We start from the raw sequence: 14,900 nt of genomic DNA on the forward strand, positions 1-14,900 counted from the left end.
GCCTAGGCTACACTTCTGTTCTGTCACCCAGGAAACATTCAAGGCCCACCTGAGTCTTCCTTAATCTGCAAATCAGATTCTATTAATCCTACTCTTGCCCTGCTACTCATACTTCCATCGTGGCTCATAAGGACATTTGCTGGATGTGCACATACATGATTCCCCCTTCCATAACTTTCTTCAGGGCAAGAAATACCCATTCAGTTGAGTTCAGTATTTATTGAACACTTACTGTGACAGGCACCGAGGATACTGAAAAGAATACCAAACAATACTGGTCTTTGAGGAGCCCACAGCCAAAGCCCTTGAGAATACTGTGTATTAAATGCTTCTGACAGGGGCGCCTGGGTGGCTCAGTCCGTTAAGCATCCGACTTCAGCTCAGGTCATGATCTCATGGTTCGCGGGTTTGAGCCCCGCGTTGGGCTCTGTGCTGACAGCTCAGAGACTGGAGCCTGTCTTCGGATTCTGTGTCTCCCTCTCCCTCTGGCCCTCCCCTGCTTATGCTGTCTCTATCCTTCTCTCAAAAATAAATAAAACATTAAAACAATTTTTGGGGCGCCTGGGTGGCTTAGTCGGTTAAGCGTCCGACTTTCGCTTAGGTCATGATCTCGTGGTTCGTGGGTTCGAGCCCCGCGTCGGGCTCTGTGCTGACAGCTCAGAGCCTGGAGCCTGTTTCGGAGTCTGTCTCTCCCTCTCTCTCTCTGACCCACCCCTGTTCGCGCTATTTCTCTCTCTCCTAGAAATAAATAAAAATTAAAAAAAAAAATTAAAAAAAAAACAAAACAAAACATTAAAACAATTTTTTAAAATGCCTCTGACAGAGATAAGGTGTAGAAGCAATCCCACAATCACCTAATCTGGTTAGGAGGGAGACAGAGTGAGAGGGGGAGGGAGTGAGTGTGTGTATGTGTGTGTGTGTGTGTGTGTACACGTTACACAGGGATGGTCGGGGGAGGGAGGTATTTATGTTTGTTTTTTGCCTCTCATTCATTCTATTCATTCCAACACCTCCTCCTCCAATTTTGAAACTTATTTGAACAAAGTATTGAAAATTTTTGAGTTTTCCCATTTTGTATTAATAAAAAATGTAACTGCCAAAGGATGTCTCAGCACCATTAAATATCCAAGGTGACCATTATGAATCTACCGGATTCCAGCAAATTCATCTGATATTTTAATTTGCCTGAGAAGTTTCATCACAGATAAATGTAAAATGTTGGGGTTTTTTGGGGCACCTGGGTGGCTCAGTGGGTTGAGCATCTGACTTTGGTTCAGGTCATGATCTTACAGCTTGTGAATTTGAACTTTGCATCAGGCTCTGTGCTGACGGCTTGGAGCCTGGAGCCTGCTTGAGATTCTGTCTCCTTCCGTCTGTCCCTCCCCTGCTCATTCACTGTCTCTCTCTCAAATATTTAAAAATTTTTATATTAAAAAAAAAAAAGTCGGGCTTTTCAACCTTTGTGAGAGCTGAGGGTTCCAGGGTATGTATCTGAGACACATTAACAGCTCTATTAGGAATCTGGGATTTTAAATGGGTATAAACACTCACTAGGCTTGACTATCTTCTTATAGGACTTGACATAGGGGAACTAGACAGACACAGCCCAACCCACATGATGGTAAAGGTAGGACTGCAGCTCTGAGCTGTTTTCAGAGTGAATGTATTTCACCTGTTTTGATGAGAAAAGCTCTTTTGGAATCCAAAGAGAACCTGAGTGGACCTGCTTTGCCTGGGATTTTTTGGAGAATCCAATTAAGGATATCCCCCTAACTCCAGCCCAAAATAGAAACCAGGAGTTATCTTTAGTTTTTCCTTTTTCTTCAACCCACTATGTCTTGTCCGTCACTGATTTCTCTCAATTTTACTTCCTAAAATTCACTTAAATCTGTCCCTTAAAGCTTCTCCTTGCTATGCTGCCAGGATCATTCATCTCTCACCAGGATTTCTGCAATAATCCACCAGCCTCCAGCCTTGCTTCTCCCCAAGTGCCAATCTTTCCACACTCAAGCCTGAGTTGCAAACCTAACTACCTCACACCCAAATTAAATTCTATCCGCACTATCAGTATGGAGCCCAATGTGGGGACTGAACCCACGAACTGTGAGATCATAACCTGAGTTGAAATCAAGAGTCGGACTCTCAACCGACTGAGTCACCCAAGCACCCCGTGTGCTATTCCTTCTATCTGGAATTCTAAAACCAAAGTATCCAGCTCTTCTTTGCCTAGCTAACTCTTCCTCTTTGTTCCAGGCTCATGATCTCCAGAAAGGCTTCCTTAACCTGCCCTGCTCTTCACTGACTCTTCTATGCTCCACCAAAGTAGCAAGTACACTGTTCTCATAATACTGTGCTGAAACCCCTTCCCAATGAGATTGTAGGCTAAAAACATTGATTGGGTCTCATTCTTGTTATACTCCTAACACTGAGACAGAGTTGGCTGAATTCTAGAAATTCCATCAAGTCCTGCCCACCACGTCACCATTGTGACCATCAGCTCACCTGTACTTGTGAACGCAGCTGATCCATCTTCTGCTGTTGCTTCTCCACAATCTGAAAGGCAAAGTTATCAAGGAAGGCTATAAGCACAGGCTGATGGTAAGGTCAGAGGGCAAGAGGCTACACACTAGGGTCTGTGGTCTATTGGTGCCACTATAGCTGCAAGCCAGTCAACAGGGAAACCAGGGTGAAGACAATTTAGCTCTACTTACAGGGAAAAAACCCAGACTCCCTATCCAAGCTAAGTAGCTTCACACTTTTGTACTCTACTCACAAAGACATTTAAATAAGAATATAGTGTGGACGATGACCACTACTGGGAGGAAGGGGGGAACCCACCCTGATGACTGTGGGCCAGTAGAAAAAAATTCATATATAACCAATGTACATTTTGGTTCTTTAGTAGAGGACATGATTACAAATTCAGTTTAATGAAGTCTGTCCTACCCAGGGCTGTGATGAATGCTATTATTTATAGCTTTGGTCACACTGGTTGTTCAAGGAGATAGCATGAATAGGCCCAGTTTCCTGTCCTTTAAGACCTCAGGTATTCTCTGAACCACTTCTGGGGTTTGTTTATTCTGAGAGAGAGAGCAAGTAGGGGAGGGGCAGAGAGAGAGTGGGAGAGAGAGAATATTAAGTAGGCTCTGTGTTGTTAGCATAGAGTCCAAGCGGGGCCAATCTCATGAACTGAAAGATCATGACCTGAGCCAAGATCAAGAGTCAGACACTTAACCAACTGAGCCACCCTGGTGCCCCTCTGAGTCTTCTTTTTTACTGACCTGCCATCAGTTTCACCAACAGATTTGGACTCTTTCTTCTCTGCTAAATTAGAGCCACTTCGCCAGTTAGAACTCTGCCCAATGCAAGAGGTTCTGTGTGGGGCCTAAGACATCAGTGCACCATTTTGGAGCATCTAGTTTGGATGTTCAGAAGCATATCCTCTCCGGGGCGCCTGGGTGGCTCAGTCGGTTAAGCATCTGACTTTGGCTCAGGTCATGGTCTCATGGTTTGTGGGTTCGAGCCCCGCGTCAGGCTCTGTGCTGAAAGCTAGCTCAGAGCCTGGAGCCTGTTTCAGATTCTGTATCTCCCTCTCTTTCTGACCCTCCCCTGTTCACGCTGACTCTCTCTCTCTCAGAAATAAATAAAACAGTAAAAAAAAAACAAAAAACAGAAGCATATCCTCTCCTAAGTCTGCTTGCCTATCATAAGGATAAATATCTAAAAGCAAACTTATTATGCAGGGGTGACTTCTTAGAAAAGAGAGGAAAGCTCTGGGTAGCATATCTTAGGTGGCCCAGGGCCAGATTCACGGCTCTTCCCAGTACACAATCTTCTCTTTCCTTTCAGCCTGCCCTCTATTACAGCCTGAACGCTCTCAGTCACCTTTCGGAGGGAATCACATTCTTTCTGCCAGGACTCCATTTCCACTTTTGGACCTTCTTCCTGTTGGGTTAAAACTTCTCCACTGGCCTCCTCCACACACTGCTCCTCTTGCAGGCTGAAAGACAGCGGTCTCTTTAAGAATTTTGAAGTCAGGCAGATGTGGCTTTGACTCCTGATTCTATTATTTACTGTATGTCTGGGGGCAAGACTCTCAGGCCCTTCCAAGCCAAAGCTGGGGATAATGTGTTAGGTCTGTTGTAACATAGGGTGTACCACACACACAAGTTGCCTAGTGTATGTTAGTTCCCTTCCCTAGAGGCTAGCATCTATCTAGTCTTCCACCAATTCTCTACTTGCCCAAAGCTTTTTTACATTTGTTTTGGTATTTAAAAATAAACACTCATCACATGTACTTAGATTAGAAAAGTCATACATGCATACTGTAAAATTTTAGGAAATAAAATCTTTTTTTCTTGGCACACACAGTCTGGGATGGGGTCAACTTTGACCCCAACCTCTCTTCTGACTCCAACCAAAGGTTTCCTCCAATGGATCCCAACAATCACTTTCACCAGGGCTCATCTGCTGAGACAAACAATAGGGTCACTATAGTTGAATCTGGGATGAGAAATCCAATCCATCCCATTAGAAACTGGATTTGGTCCAAGAGGCTGTTGAAACACAGCCATCACATTTTCAGAAACTGCGATTAATATGGAAGAGGCTCTCAAAATACCCTGAGAGTGCATCATGGCATCTTGTTTTGTTCGTAGAACCTGTTGTGGCAATCGAGAACAATCCCTAGGGCTGAAGAGAAACAGATGTTCCTAATAGCTTTTAGCTTACAAGGTTCAAAATGTAGATCACCCCCCACCCCCTGCCCTTAACATCAAGATCTGCTTTTGCAAATATACAGTTTATAAAGTGGTTCCCCCCTTCAGTCAACACATACATATTTAAGGATTAATACCTATTATTATTATTATGCCAGTCACTGGGTTGGACCTTCCAAAGGAAACAATGACAAACCGCTACTGCACTACTACACCCTCCATTCTCCATCTCAAAGACCTATTCCTTGCCCATAGGCAGCTTTCCTATTATTCACATTCCACAGAAATGAAGCTCAGAAAAGTAAAGTGATTTGCCGTAAGTGACAGAGGTAGAGTGAGACAGACCTAGCTCTCCATTCCTTTCCTCAACCACACAGGGGTATTTACCTATGTCTGGTGGAGAGTTCTGCTCCTCTCTGTCTCAGGCTTTCTAGTTGAACCTCCTTCTCTCTGCAGGCTGCCTGGGTTTCCTCCAGCAAACTCTCCAGCTCGGTCACTCTCTCCTGCAGCTCTGTACTCTTCAATTCAGAATCTTTAAGCTGAGAGACAGGATCCCATGCTTAGGGTCTTCCCAAGAAAGATTGGGGATCTCAAAAAATTTGCAGTCCAATTACAAATTTGACATATATGAGTCTGGACATGACTCCTTTGGGTTTTTCCTTTAGGAAGCCACAGGGTAACTGCATACAGCAGAGGCTGAGAAAATACCCCTGCTTGGCCACTCCCTGCTAGGCCCAGGTATGCCCAGACATTGCTGCTACCTGCTGGCTCTGCTTCTGATGGTCTTCCAGGGTGGGCAGGTCAGCCAGGTAGCGCTCCAAGGTTTCAATACGCTGCTGCTTCTCCCGGTTCTGCTCAGATTCCTTCTGACATTTTTTTTTCAAATTATTGATATGTTTATCACGACCCTTGACCTAAGGAAAGAAGTCAAGAATATGTCTCCACCGACTCCTCTAGGACTCTGAACATGACTTTTTTTCTGACATGACCACTGTCTCTGCCCTTAGAGCTGTAAATGTTGTTCTACTGCAATGAAGGCAGGGAGCTGTTCAAATTTTGCCATTTGAAATTAGGGCATGAACTGCAGAGTTAACACACCTGAACTTTCCAATCAAGGGTAGGGAAGAAGGGCTCCTTGGACAGTTTTTAAAAACTGGTAGCACTTCTACGTATACAGGCATACCTAGGCGACCCTGCAGGTTTGGTTCTAGACCACTGCAATAAAGCGAGTATCACAATAAAGCCAGTCAAATGAATTTTCTGGTTTGCTAGTGCATGTAAAAGTTATGTTTACGCTATACTGCAGGTTACGAAGTATGCAACAGCACTGTGTCTACAAAAACAATGTACATGTCTTAATTAAAATATACTTTATTGCTAAAATATGCTAATCATCACCTGAGCTTTCAGCAAGTCTTAATCACAGATCACAGGTCACTATAACAAACATAATAATAATGAAAAAGTTTGAAATATGGCAAGAATTACCAAAATATAACACAGAGACATGAAGTAAGCAAATGCTGTTGGAAAAATGGCACCAAGAGGTTTTTTTGAGGCAGGGTTGCCACAAATCTTCAATTTATAAAAAATGCAGTACCTGAGAAACACAATAAAGTGAAGCACAATAAAACAAGGTATGCTTGTAATAAAGAATCCATCTGGTTTCTGTCCTGAGTTTCGGGGAGAAAGCTTCTACACTCTTAGAATTTCCCAAATAATAGGTGCATCTTTGTTATTCATAGTGGTCTGGTCTGTTCCGGTGAAGTAGGTGATGCTTTCTTCCCTAAACAGCACATATGATTTAAAGTAGCAATCAGGGTGCCTGGGTGGCTCAGTCGGTTGGGCGTCCGACTTCAGCTCAGGTCATGGTCTCATGGTTGGTGGGTTCGAGCCCTGCGTCACGCTCTGTGCTGGCAGCCGGCTCAGAGCCTGGAGCCTGTTTCAGATTCTATGTCTCCCTCTCTCTCTGGCTCTCCCCTGCTCACGCTGTCTCTCTCTCTCTCAGAAATGAATAAGAACATTAAAAAAAAAAAATTAAAAAAAATTTAAAGCTAACCAATCATCTGGAAGGGCTAATGAGACTGTAAACTTCTTGAGTGGAAGAGCTGTGTCCATTTTGCTCACTACTGTAGCCGCAACATAGTGCAATGCTTAACATAGAATGAGCACTCCACCAAGATTTGCTGAATGTATACTTTTTCTTCACTATTATGGTTTTTTCTTTGGCTTATGAAAAAAAGGATGCTAGAGGAAGTAAGAGAAAGCAGAGAAAAAGAAAGGCATATCTACTGATGTCAAAAGGAGACACAGACCTAATTTAATCAAAGGTAAGAAAGTACTAAGAGTGGATCCCTGAAAATCAGCCAAAGGTTTATCCCAGGTATAATCTGTACCCTTTCAACCTCTAAACCAATGATTCTTACATTTTAATATGTATCAGACTCAGCTGGGAAGCTTATTGAAAATGCTGATAACTAACTCTGAATTTAAAAAATGGTGGATTACCCAAAGACCTTTATGTTTTCTTCTAAAACATCTCTAAAATGATAGGAAGGAAATAAAGTACTAATTTTAAAAAGCTAATAGAGGCAGAGATAAAAGTATATAAGAAATTTCAATGTGTTTACAGAAGATGAGAGTGGATGTGGGATAAATTACTCAAAGAAGAGTTATAACCACAGTAGGAGTTACAGACAATTTGGAAAACAATGTGTCTTTCACCTCCCCCCCTCCGCCCCCCCACCAAGTACACAGGTATCAGCCATAGATCTGAAAACCATGGCACTCATTAGAAGTCTACATACAGGTTAGCTGGATACCATTTTCACCCTAAGTTTCCCCAGTAAGAGACTGGAGATTTATTCCCCAGAGAAATCAGATGAGAGACTCCAGACTCAGGGATATCAGTCACAGCAGAGAGTGCAGCACTGGGATGCAACTAAGTATAAGTAAAAATCTATGTACAGAACTGTGGGACTCTAAGCCTAATCTCCTTCTCAGTATTGAGATCCTAAAAGCCAAAAGCATTCCTGTCCCTAGCCTCTCAACTAGGTTGCAGGCTGAAGATTCTTTCCTGGAGAGAGTGAGATAGGATATTCAGACACTAATATTTGAGGATCCTCAAGTGAGAAGGCAGTCCAAGCCTGATCATCCTATAGTGAACTCCACCAGTCAACTACCACAAAGCTAGAGCTTCTATCTAGCTTTCAAATAATTCATTCTTAAACATGAGTGCCCATTCATTCAAGCCTCTGACATGAAAGACACCAAAACAAAACAAAAGGTTCTGAAAAAAACAAGAAACAACACTATAAGTAGATGTAGACATGCCAAAATTATAATCAGTATTATAAGAGAGAGAAGATACTGCATCCATGAAAGAAAACAAGCAAAGATCTCAAGAATATAATCAGAAATATAGAGGTATCTGTCAGGAGAAAAGAAGAGTTAAGGATGGAAATCATTGTGGAGTGGGGCTGGGCACAGAGCTACTAATATTTATTGTAAATGTACTGGTATTTGATTACTTAACTTAGATACATGTATTTTGACTAAAAGTTTTTTTTTTTTTNATAGGCTCCAGGCTCTGAGCTGGCAGTCAGCACAGAGCCCGACGCAGGGCTCGAACCCACGAACCACGAGATCATGACCCAAGCGAAAGTCAAACGCTTAACCGACCAAGCCACCCAGGCGCCCCTGACTAAAAATGTTTTAAACAAGCCTCTAAGTCCTTGCTGTACCAGTGGCACCAACATCACCTGGGAACTTGTTAGAAATGCAGGATCTCGGGGCGCCTGGGTGGCTTAGTCTGTTAAGCGTCCGACTTTCGCTTGGGTCATGATCTCGCGGTTCGTGGGTTCGAGCCCCGCGGAGGGCTCTGTGCTGGCTGCCAGCTCAGAGCCTGCAGCCTGTTTCAGTCTGTGTCTCCCTCTCTCTCTGACCCTCCCCTGCTCACGCTGTCTCTCTCTCTCCTAGAAATAAATAAAATATTAAAAAAAAAGACAATTAAAAAAAAAAAGAAATGCAGGATCTCAGGCACAGTCCACCACAGAATTACTAAATCTGGACCTGTATTTTAAACAAGATCACCCAGTTATTCTTAAGCACATTAAAGTTTAAGAAGCACTGCTCTGGTCGATTTTGATGTAAGTGGTCCAAAATGAACATTATTAAACTGGTCCCTGAAGAACACCTGCATTACAGCAAACTGAACAGAAGCAAAGATTTTAAATCGGCTCCTTTATGATGACCGATCTTGGCTGAAGGCAATTCTTCGTTGTTTTTTTTAATGTTTGTTTATTTTGAGAGATTAAAGAAAACACAAGCAGGGGAGGGGCAGAGAGAGAGAGGGAGAGACACACACACACACACACACACACACAAGCAGGGGAGGGGCAGAGAGAGAGACACACATACATACACACACGAGAGAGAGAGAGAGAGAGAGAGAGAGAGAGAGAGAGAGAGAGAGAGAGAGAGAGAATGCCAAGTAAGCTCCTCACTTTCAGCACAGAGCCCAACAACACAGGGCTTGATCTCATGAACCATGAGACCATGACCTGAGCTGAAATCAAGAGCCAGATGCTTAACTGTCTGAGCCACCCACCCACTCTAAGGTAATTCTAAGAGCACTAGCAAAAATGTAAAAATTCCCAAACTGGCTGTACATATGGAATTCTTTTCTACTTTTTAGGCAGAAAAAGGTAAAACCATGCTGAATGACATAAAGTTAGCACGGGTGTTTAAACACTTGCAACAGGACCATTCGGTATGACTGCCCAGACTGGTTTTCTACCCAAGCCAGCTAGGGGCCCATCATGAGCTGGGGCAGTGAGGGACTTTCTCTGTCTGTGGTAATTTTGTGGAGATGAAGCAAAAAGGAGAGGTGCCATTTCCAGTGGGCCAGTCCTGCATGAAAAGTCAGTGTAAGATCTCACCCAGTTGGCTCCTTCTAGTTCCAAGAATGGGGGCCAGAAACAGCTTAGGGTTTGACAGGAGAGGGCTGACTGCCAACTCCTTTGTGAATCAGAGATCTACCAGCTCCTTAGCTCACCCTTTCTTCCTGTTTCTTCCCCTCCTCTGAGTGCTTCTGCAATGCCACTTTGAGTGATTCTCTGATGAGCTGGATTTCAACTTCTGAAGCAGAGAGTTTCTTTTCAAGCTCGATCTTTTCTTTGCTTAGGGCTTCTGTCTTCTGTGCAAACTGCGCACGTAAGAAAGTGTTCTCCCGCTGCAATTCCTGCATAAAGATTCTCAATATGTAACCATTCCTTACCCTTACAGCCCCATGTACTTTACTTATCCTCAGTATACTTTGTGGTCAAATATCATCTTTCTCCAAGAACTTCTTCAAGTAGTGCTTCTCACAGTGTGGTTCTAGGACTAACATCTTCAGCATCACCTGGGAATTTGTCAGAAATACAAATTCTTGAGCCCAACTCCCAGCCCCCCGAATCAGAAACTCTGGGGATGGAGCCCAATAATCTGTGTTTTAACCAGCCCTCCAGGTGATTCTGATGCACACAGTGATTTCAGAATCATTGCCTTAAAGCAATGCCTGATGTGTTGGTGGTAAACTGGAAGGAACACAGGACAAGATCTAGAAGGCCTGTGCTCAAGGCCTGGTCCTCCTCTACTCATTGTCTACATGATCTTAGGCAAAAATTCTTTCTCTTTTTTCTTTTTTTGTCATTAAATTAGAAAACTGAACTAGATTTTATTTAAGGGCCTTCTCACTCTAACATTCTGATGCTATAACATAGAACACGGTCTTTATAGGTCCACTAGGTGGCAAAGCCAGCCCTGTAATCTGTCCAATACCCATCACTCAAAAGCTCATATTACAGAAGCTTAGTCAACAAAGCAAGCTTTTTTAGGAGCCACTGCCATCAGTGAAAACATGGCTTCCTTTAGCTGCTCCTAGACATGGAAGAATAAAATGACAATGGCTGTAAATCCTCTCCCTCTGTTTGGCTAAAGGCTGGTAGATTAACACTTCTCAGAATATCACCCAACTCTAGAACCTTACTATGCACCTTGCTCTGCCTTCCCTTTCTCCCAAGTATGTCCTGACACCAAGGCATACCCGATTTTACCTTTAAGCCTTTTCTGTCCCCACAAAGGCAGAACAAGGAATGCTTTATAATTAGGATGTCTACTCTTTGAGGGCAAGTACATCTTATATCACTTGATCTCTTTTCTATCTCCTGGATACCTAACAGTACCACGCAAAGGGAAGATACTGAATTATGACAATCAGAATGCCATTCTGGCTGCCAATGCTTACCTGCAGCCTCAGTAAGCAGACATCCCCAAAGGGGGCAGGGCGGCCCAAAAGGGCACTGTGGACTTGTAGTTCACTCTCTCGTACTTTCTGCTCCAGCTGAGAAATGTGCTTCCTTTGCCTGCAAAAGCCAGCAGAATGAGGTCCAGGGTCCTGAGACTAACCCACTTGCAACATGAGCCCCCACCTTCCTTAGGTAAGTACAATTCACAGTATATGAAACAAAGGTCTTGCATTCTGGGCAATACTGTTTTGCTGAAGGAGGAAGAGCAAAATAAGAAAACTGACTTGGGGGAAATAAGGAAAGATCAGCTGCAAAGAACTGGCTGCCCCCTCAGACGCTTCCAGAGTCCCTGCAGAGGGTACACAATTGTCCTATCACATTAGTCAGATACAGGACTAGGTTGCTTATCAACCTTGCTCTACCATGAGGCAAGATGTGGACCCAGACGGAGGGGGATATGCTATCCTTGGGGAGACCTCATTAGGTGCCAAAAATGGGGGCTGGGAGAGCAGAGGCTGATCTTAGGAACCCCTTGCCCTCTTACTTGTCAATGAGGAGCTCCTTTTCCTTCAGAAGGTGTTCATTACTGTTCAAGATGCTGATCCATTGTGCTGGTTCTAACGTGGGCAGTGGAGGAGCAAAAGCAGCGGGGTGGTGGCAGATGGCTCCATTCTGAAGCTGGAAGACAAGGAGGCCCAGAGAGGCTTGACCTTGACCCACAGGCACCTGAAAACACCTGAGCAGTACCCAGCTGGGTCTCTAGTCAAGGCTCGCTTTGGCTCAGCCTGAGAAGGGCCAGTGTTTATGAAATAATTTTAGCTCTGATGCATGACTGGAAAGAACCTGACAGCGAGACTTCTGCCAACTGGACACTCCCTGCTCAGAAAGGCTCTAGGTTCTAAGAAAAGGTCACTTTTCTTTCATTATCTGGCAAGAGAGGCAAACCAGGAGCTAAGATATCCTCATCAACCAGGAAAGGAGAATGTGTCCTGCTTCTTTCCTTTCCACTCTTAAGCAGTACAAGGCCTTTTTTTTTTTTTTTAAATACAAAATTGGTATAACAGAAGGAACACAGTAGTTCAGAGATAGTTTTTAAACCCTAGCTCTGCCACTTACCAGCTTTGTGACCCTGGACAGATTACTTATTCTAAGAACCTGGTAAATTTTTACACTTACCTCATCAAAGTGCTACAAAATTTAAATAAGATACTGTATGTGAAAGTCCCTAGCCTTGTGAGTGGTGCATAGTACATGGTACATAATCAGTGTTAATGTTATACTTTCTGGGGTCTTCTGTTGTAACCCTCTACTCTGGAGGACCTATCTGGTGTTTAATCAGACCACCAACATGGCATTCACAAGTCTTCATTTCCTATCTACAAACATTTTTCCTTTTTCTTACAAATGTTTTCTTTAGAATCAAAATTTGTTAGACAAAACCTATACAGTTCTGAGATCTTCCACAGAACCTGTGAAATCCAAGGGAAGAAGGGTCTCTACCTGCATTTGCTCCATCTGTAAACGAATCAACTCCAGCTGCTGTCGACACGTGCTGAGCTCACAAGATCGCTCACGGGGATGCCAAGGGTCAGGGTTTGGCTGCCACACCTGAGAGGGTATAGGCTTGGAGAAGCCAGGAGCAGGCTGGAGTCCCAAAGGGAGCACTCCACTGCTGTTAGGGTGAGGTCCATTCCTTTCACAAACCACCCCACTGCCTGGTGCCTTCTTGGTCTCAGGCAACACTTTGTATAACTCCTTGTTTGTGTCGGCTCTTGGGTTGTGGAAGTGGACTTGGTGGTGGGGATCTGAATAAAAGGTCTCCATCACTGCCGACTGATTAAGGGTAGACTCCATACTGGGAATATCAAACTTCCTCACCTCTTCTTCTCTTTCATGGCCCACTGCCGGAAACCAGGACTGATCAATTCCATTTTCTCCAGTAGCACCACAAAGATACATGAAATCTCTAGATAAGCCTGGAGAACGTTTCATTGCACCAAGGTCTCCATTTCTTGTCATCCCCACACTTTCAGCCAGCCCCGACAAAGGGAGTTTGGAGGAAGAGGGTCCAGTAGATACAGAATTTGGCTTGGCAGGAGAGGTCCCCAAAGTAGAAGGTATCACATGGGCTGTTGGAATGGTTATGTGGCTTTTGATGGGCTGGAAAGGAGGGCTGCTACTTGAGCTACAAAAATCTGCAAAGAGAATAGTTTTCCATAAGTTAAAACTGAAAGAGGAAATTTTCTTGAGTATGGCTGCCACACCAGACATTCTCTGTCCTGAGACCAGGCAGAGTGGACACTATTATCACAAGTATCAGGCAGAAAGACAAGGCAGCCTAACTTCAAAGTATGTATTCTAGGATCTCAAATGCCATCCACAAGGTAAACCAACCAAAGGCAACACTGGCTTTACTTTTAACTTACATTCTGTCCTTTGTATATGAATAAAAATCTTGCCGGTCAACCAACAAAACTGAAAACTGAACTTTAAAAAAAAAAAATCACTTACTTAAGGGAAATGGCCTAGGTCTTACTCTTCTGGGAGGCGGGCAACTCTCAAGCTATAATCCGATCCAATAAAAATATCCTTTCCAAGGAAGGGCTGCCAAAATCCTCTGTGGCCTTCAAAAGCTTCCCAGAGAAGGTAAGCAATGAATCTAAACTATCCAAAGAAAAAGGCGCAGTGGATAGTGGTGCTCTGTATCCAGGACAGGGAGTACAGCATCTGAATCAGGATTCTATTCTCTCTCCCACGCACTAGACCTGACTGCCTGGATATGTGAAGTTATTCTTAGTAACTCTCAGGTTTCACTCCAGCACAGTGAGCACTCTCAAGTGGGTACACACTGAAATCCTCTATTTTTTATTTTGCTTTTCACTTCCTCCTTGTTTATATCTGACTGTGACTTTTCACTTTTCCTTTAGATTTGATTTATGTCTCCTTTAGCTCTTGATTGGTCTTGAGAGACAACTCTCTGATTAGCTCCGCTGCAAAAGGTTCACATTTCTGTTATTATTTCCAACTTTCAAGTACTACTCTGAGGAAGGCTACAGGGTCATAGAACTAATGTGCCAAGGAAGTGGACTGCAAACAAACAACAAGACAGTAATATTAGGAAACATACCTGTTAACTTCACCAGGAAAAACCTGAGGAAGGGGACAAGGAATAGAAATGTCTTCGTTTTTCAACTATGTCCAGTACTCTTTTCCAAGCCAAGCACATCTACCATGGAGAAGAGTGGACTACCAATTTAATTCATTTCCCTTTTTCCATCAACCAACACAGAAAACACCCAGCTAATGAGGACTGATACTATCACCTTTCCAAGAATTACTATAGATTGGCTACCATCTTCTGATATGGGTTTGTAAGCAGCTCTTTAAAAACATGAACATGCCAAATTATCCCATATCATGTATGGGATAAGGCAAAGTATCTAATTTCCTATACTTAGATGATCTTGGGGATATAAAAGGACATACTAAAAACAAAAACGAAATCAAAACAACAACAGTAATTTCTGATAAACGTGTCTGCCTCTCAGGACCAAGGAAGAACATTTCAGAAGCAAAGGATAACAGTTTTTGATGTCCCATAACATAAACATAGGAATAGTCAACAGGGTTAAGGTAGACTGGTGGTGATAAAAACCTTCAAGGGTAGTAAGCTCTCCACTTGAAATACTCTGTTAACAGCATCATAACATCCACTCTCACCAAGGGTCTCTGCTCTCAAAGTATAACTATGGAACAGAAGACAGTGAGTTTGCAGCATATGAGGGGCTGCTATTACACTAAACTTTGTGACACTTCCTTCCATTCTCCGTCTACAGCACCACTCACTCTTAAGACTCACCAAATTCAGTTTTGAGCCCACAACTCCCAAAGT

General features: G+C 43.4%; 1 protein-coding gene across 4 annotated transcripts in view; it reads right to left on the minus strand.

The window, feature by feature from the left end:
- CEP85 (centrosomal protein 85) overlaps positions 1-14,900 on the minus strand; it is a 36,876-nt gene that overhangs the window by 4,102 nt on the left and 17,874 nt on the right. For 3 of the 4 annotated variants that reach the window (XM_077775709.1, XM_077775708.1, XM_077775707.1), the window contains exons 4-11: positions 12,509-13,203; positions 11,553-11,686; positions 11,008-11,125; positions 9,775-9,960; positions 5,480-5,632; positions 5,106-5,257; positions 3,886-4,000; positions 2,503-2,553 (exon numbers count right to left, since the gene is read on the minus strand). In XM_077775709.1, the coding sequence (XP_077631835.1) occupies positions 2,503-2,553; positions 3,886-4,000; positions 5,106-5,257; positions 5,480-5,632; positions 9,775-9,960; positions 11,008-11,125; positions 11,553-11,686; positions 12,509-13,203 (1,604 nt within the window). The remainder of the gene's footprint in view (positions 1-2,502; positions 2,554-3,885; positions 4,001-5,105; positions 5,258-5,479; positions 5,633-9,774; positions 9,961-11,007; positions 11,126-11,552; positions 11,687-12,508; positions 13,204-14,900) is intronic. The other variant, XM_077775710.1, reaches the window with a different exon arrangement.

This window comes from Crocuta crocuta, unplaced genomic scaffold (genome assembly GCF_008692635.1).
Source record: "Crocuta crocuta isolate KB4526 unplaced genomic scaffold, BGI_CrCroc_1.0 scaffold127, whole genome shotgun sequence".
Taxonomy (NCBI): domain Eukaryota; kingdom Metazoa; phylum Chordata; class Mammalia; order Carnivora; family Hyaenidae; genus Crocuta; species Crocuta crocuta.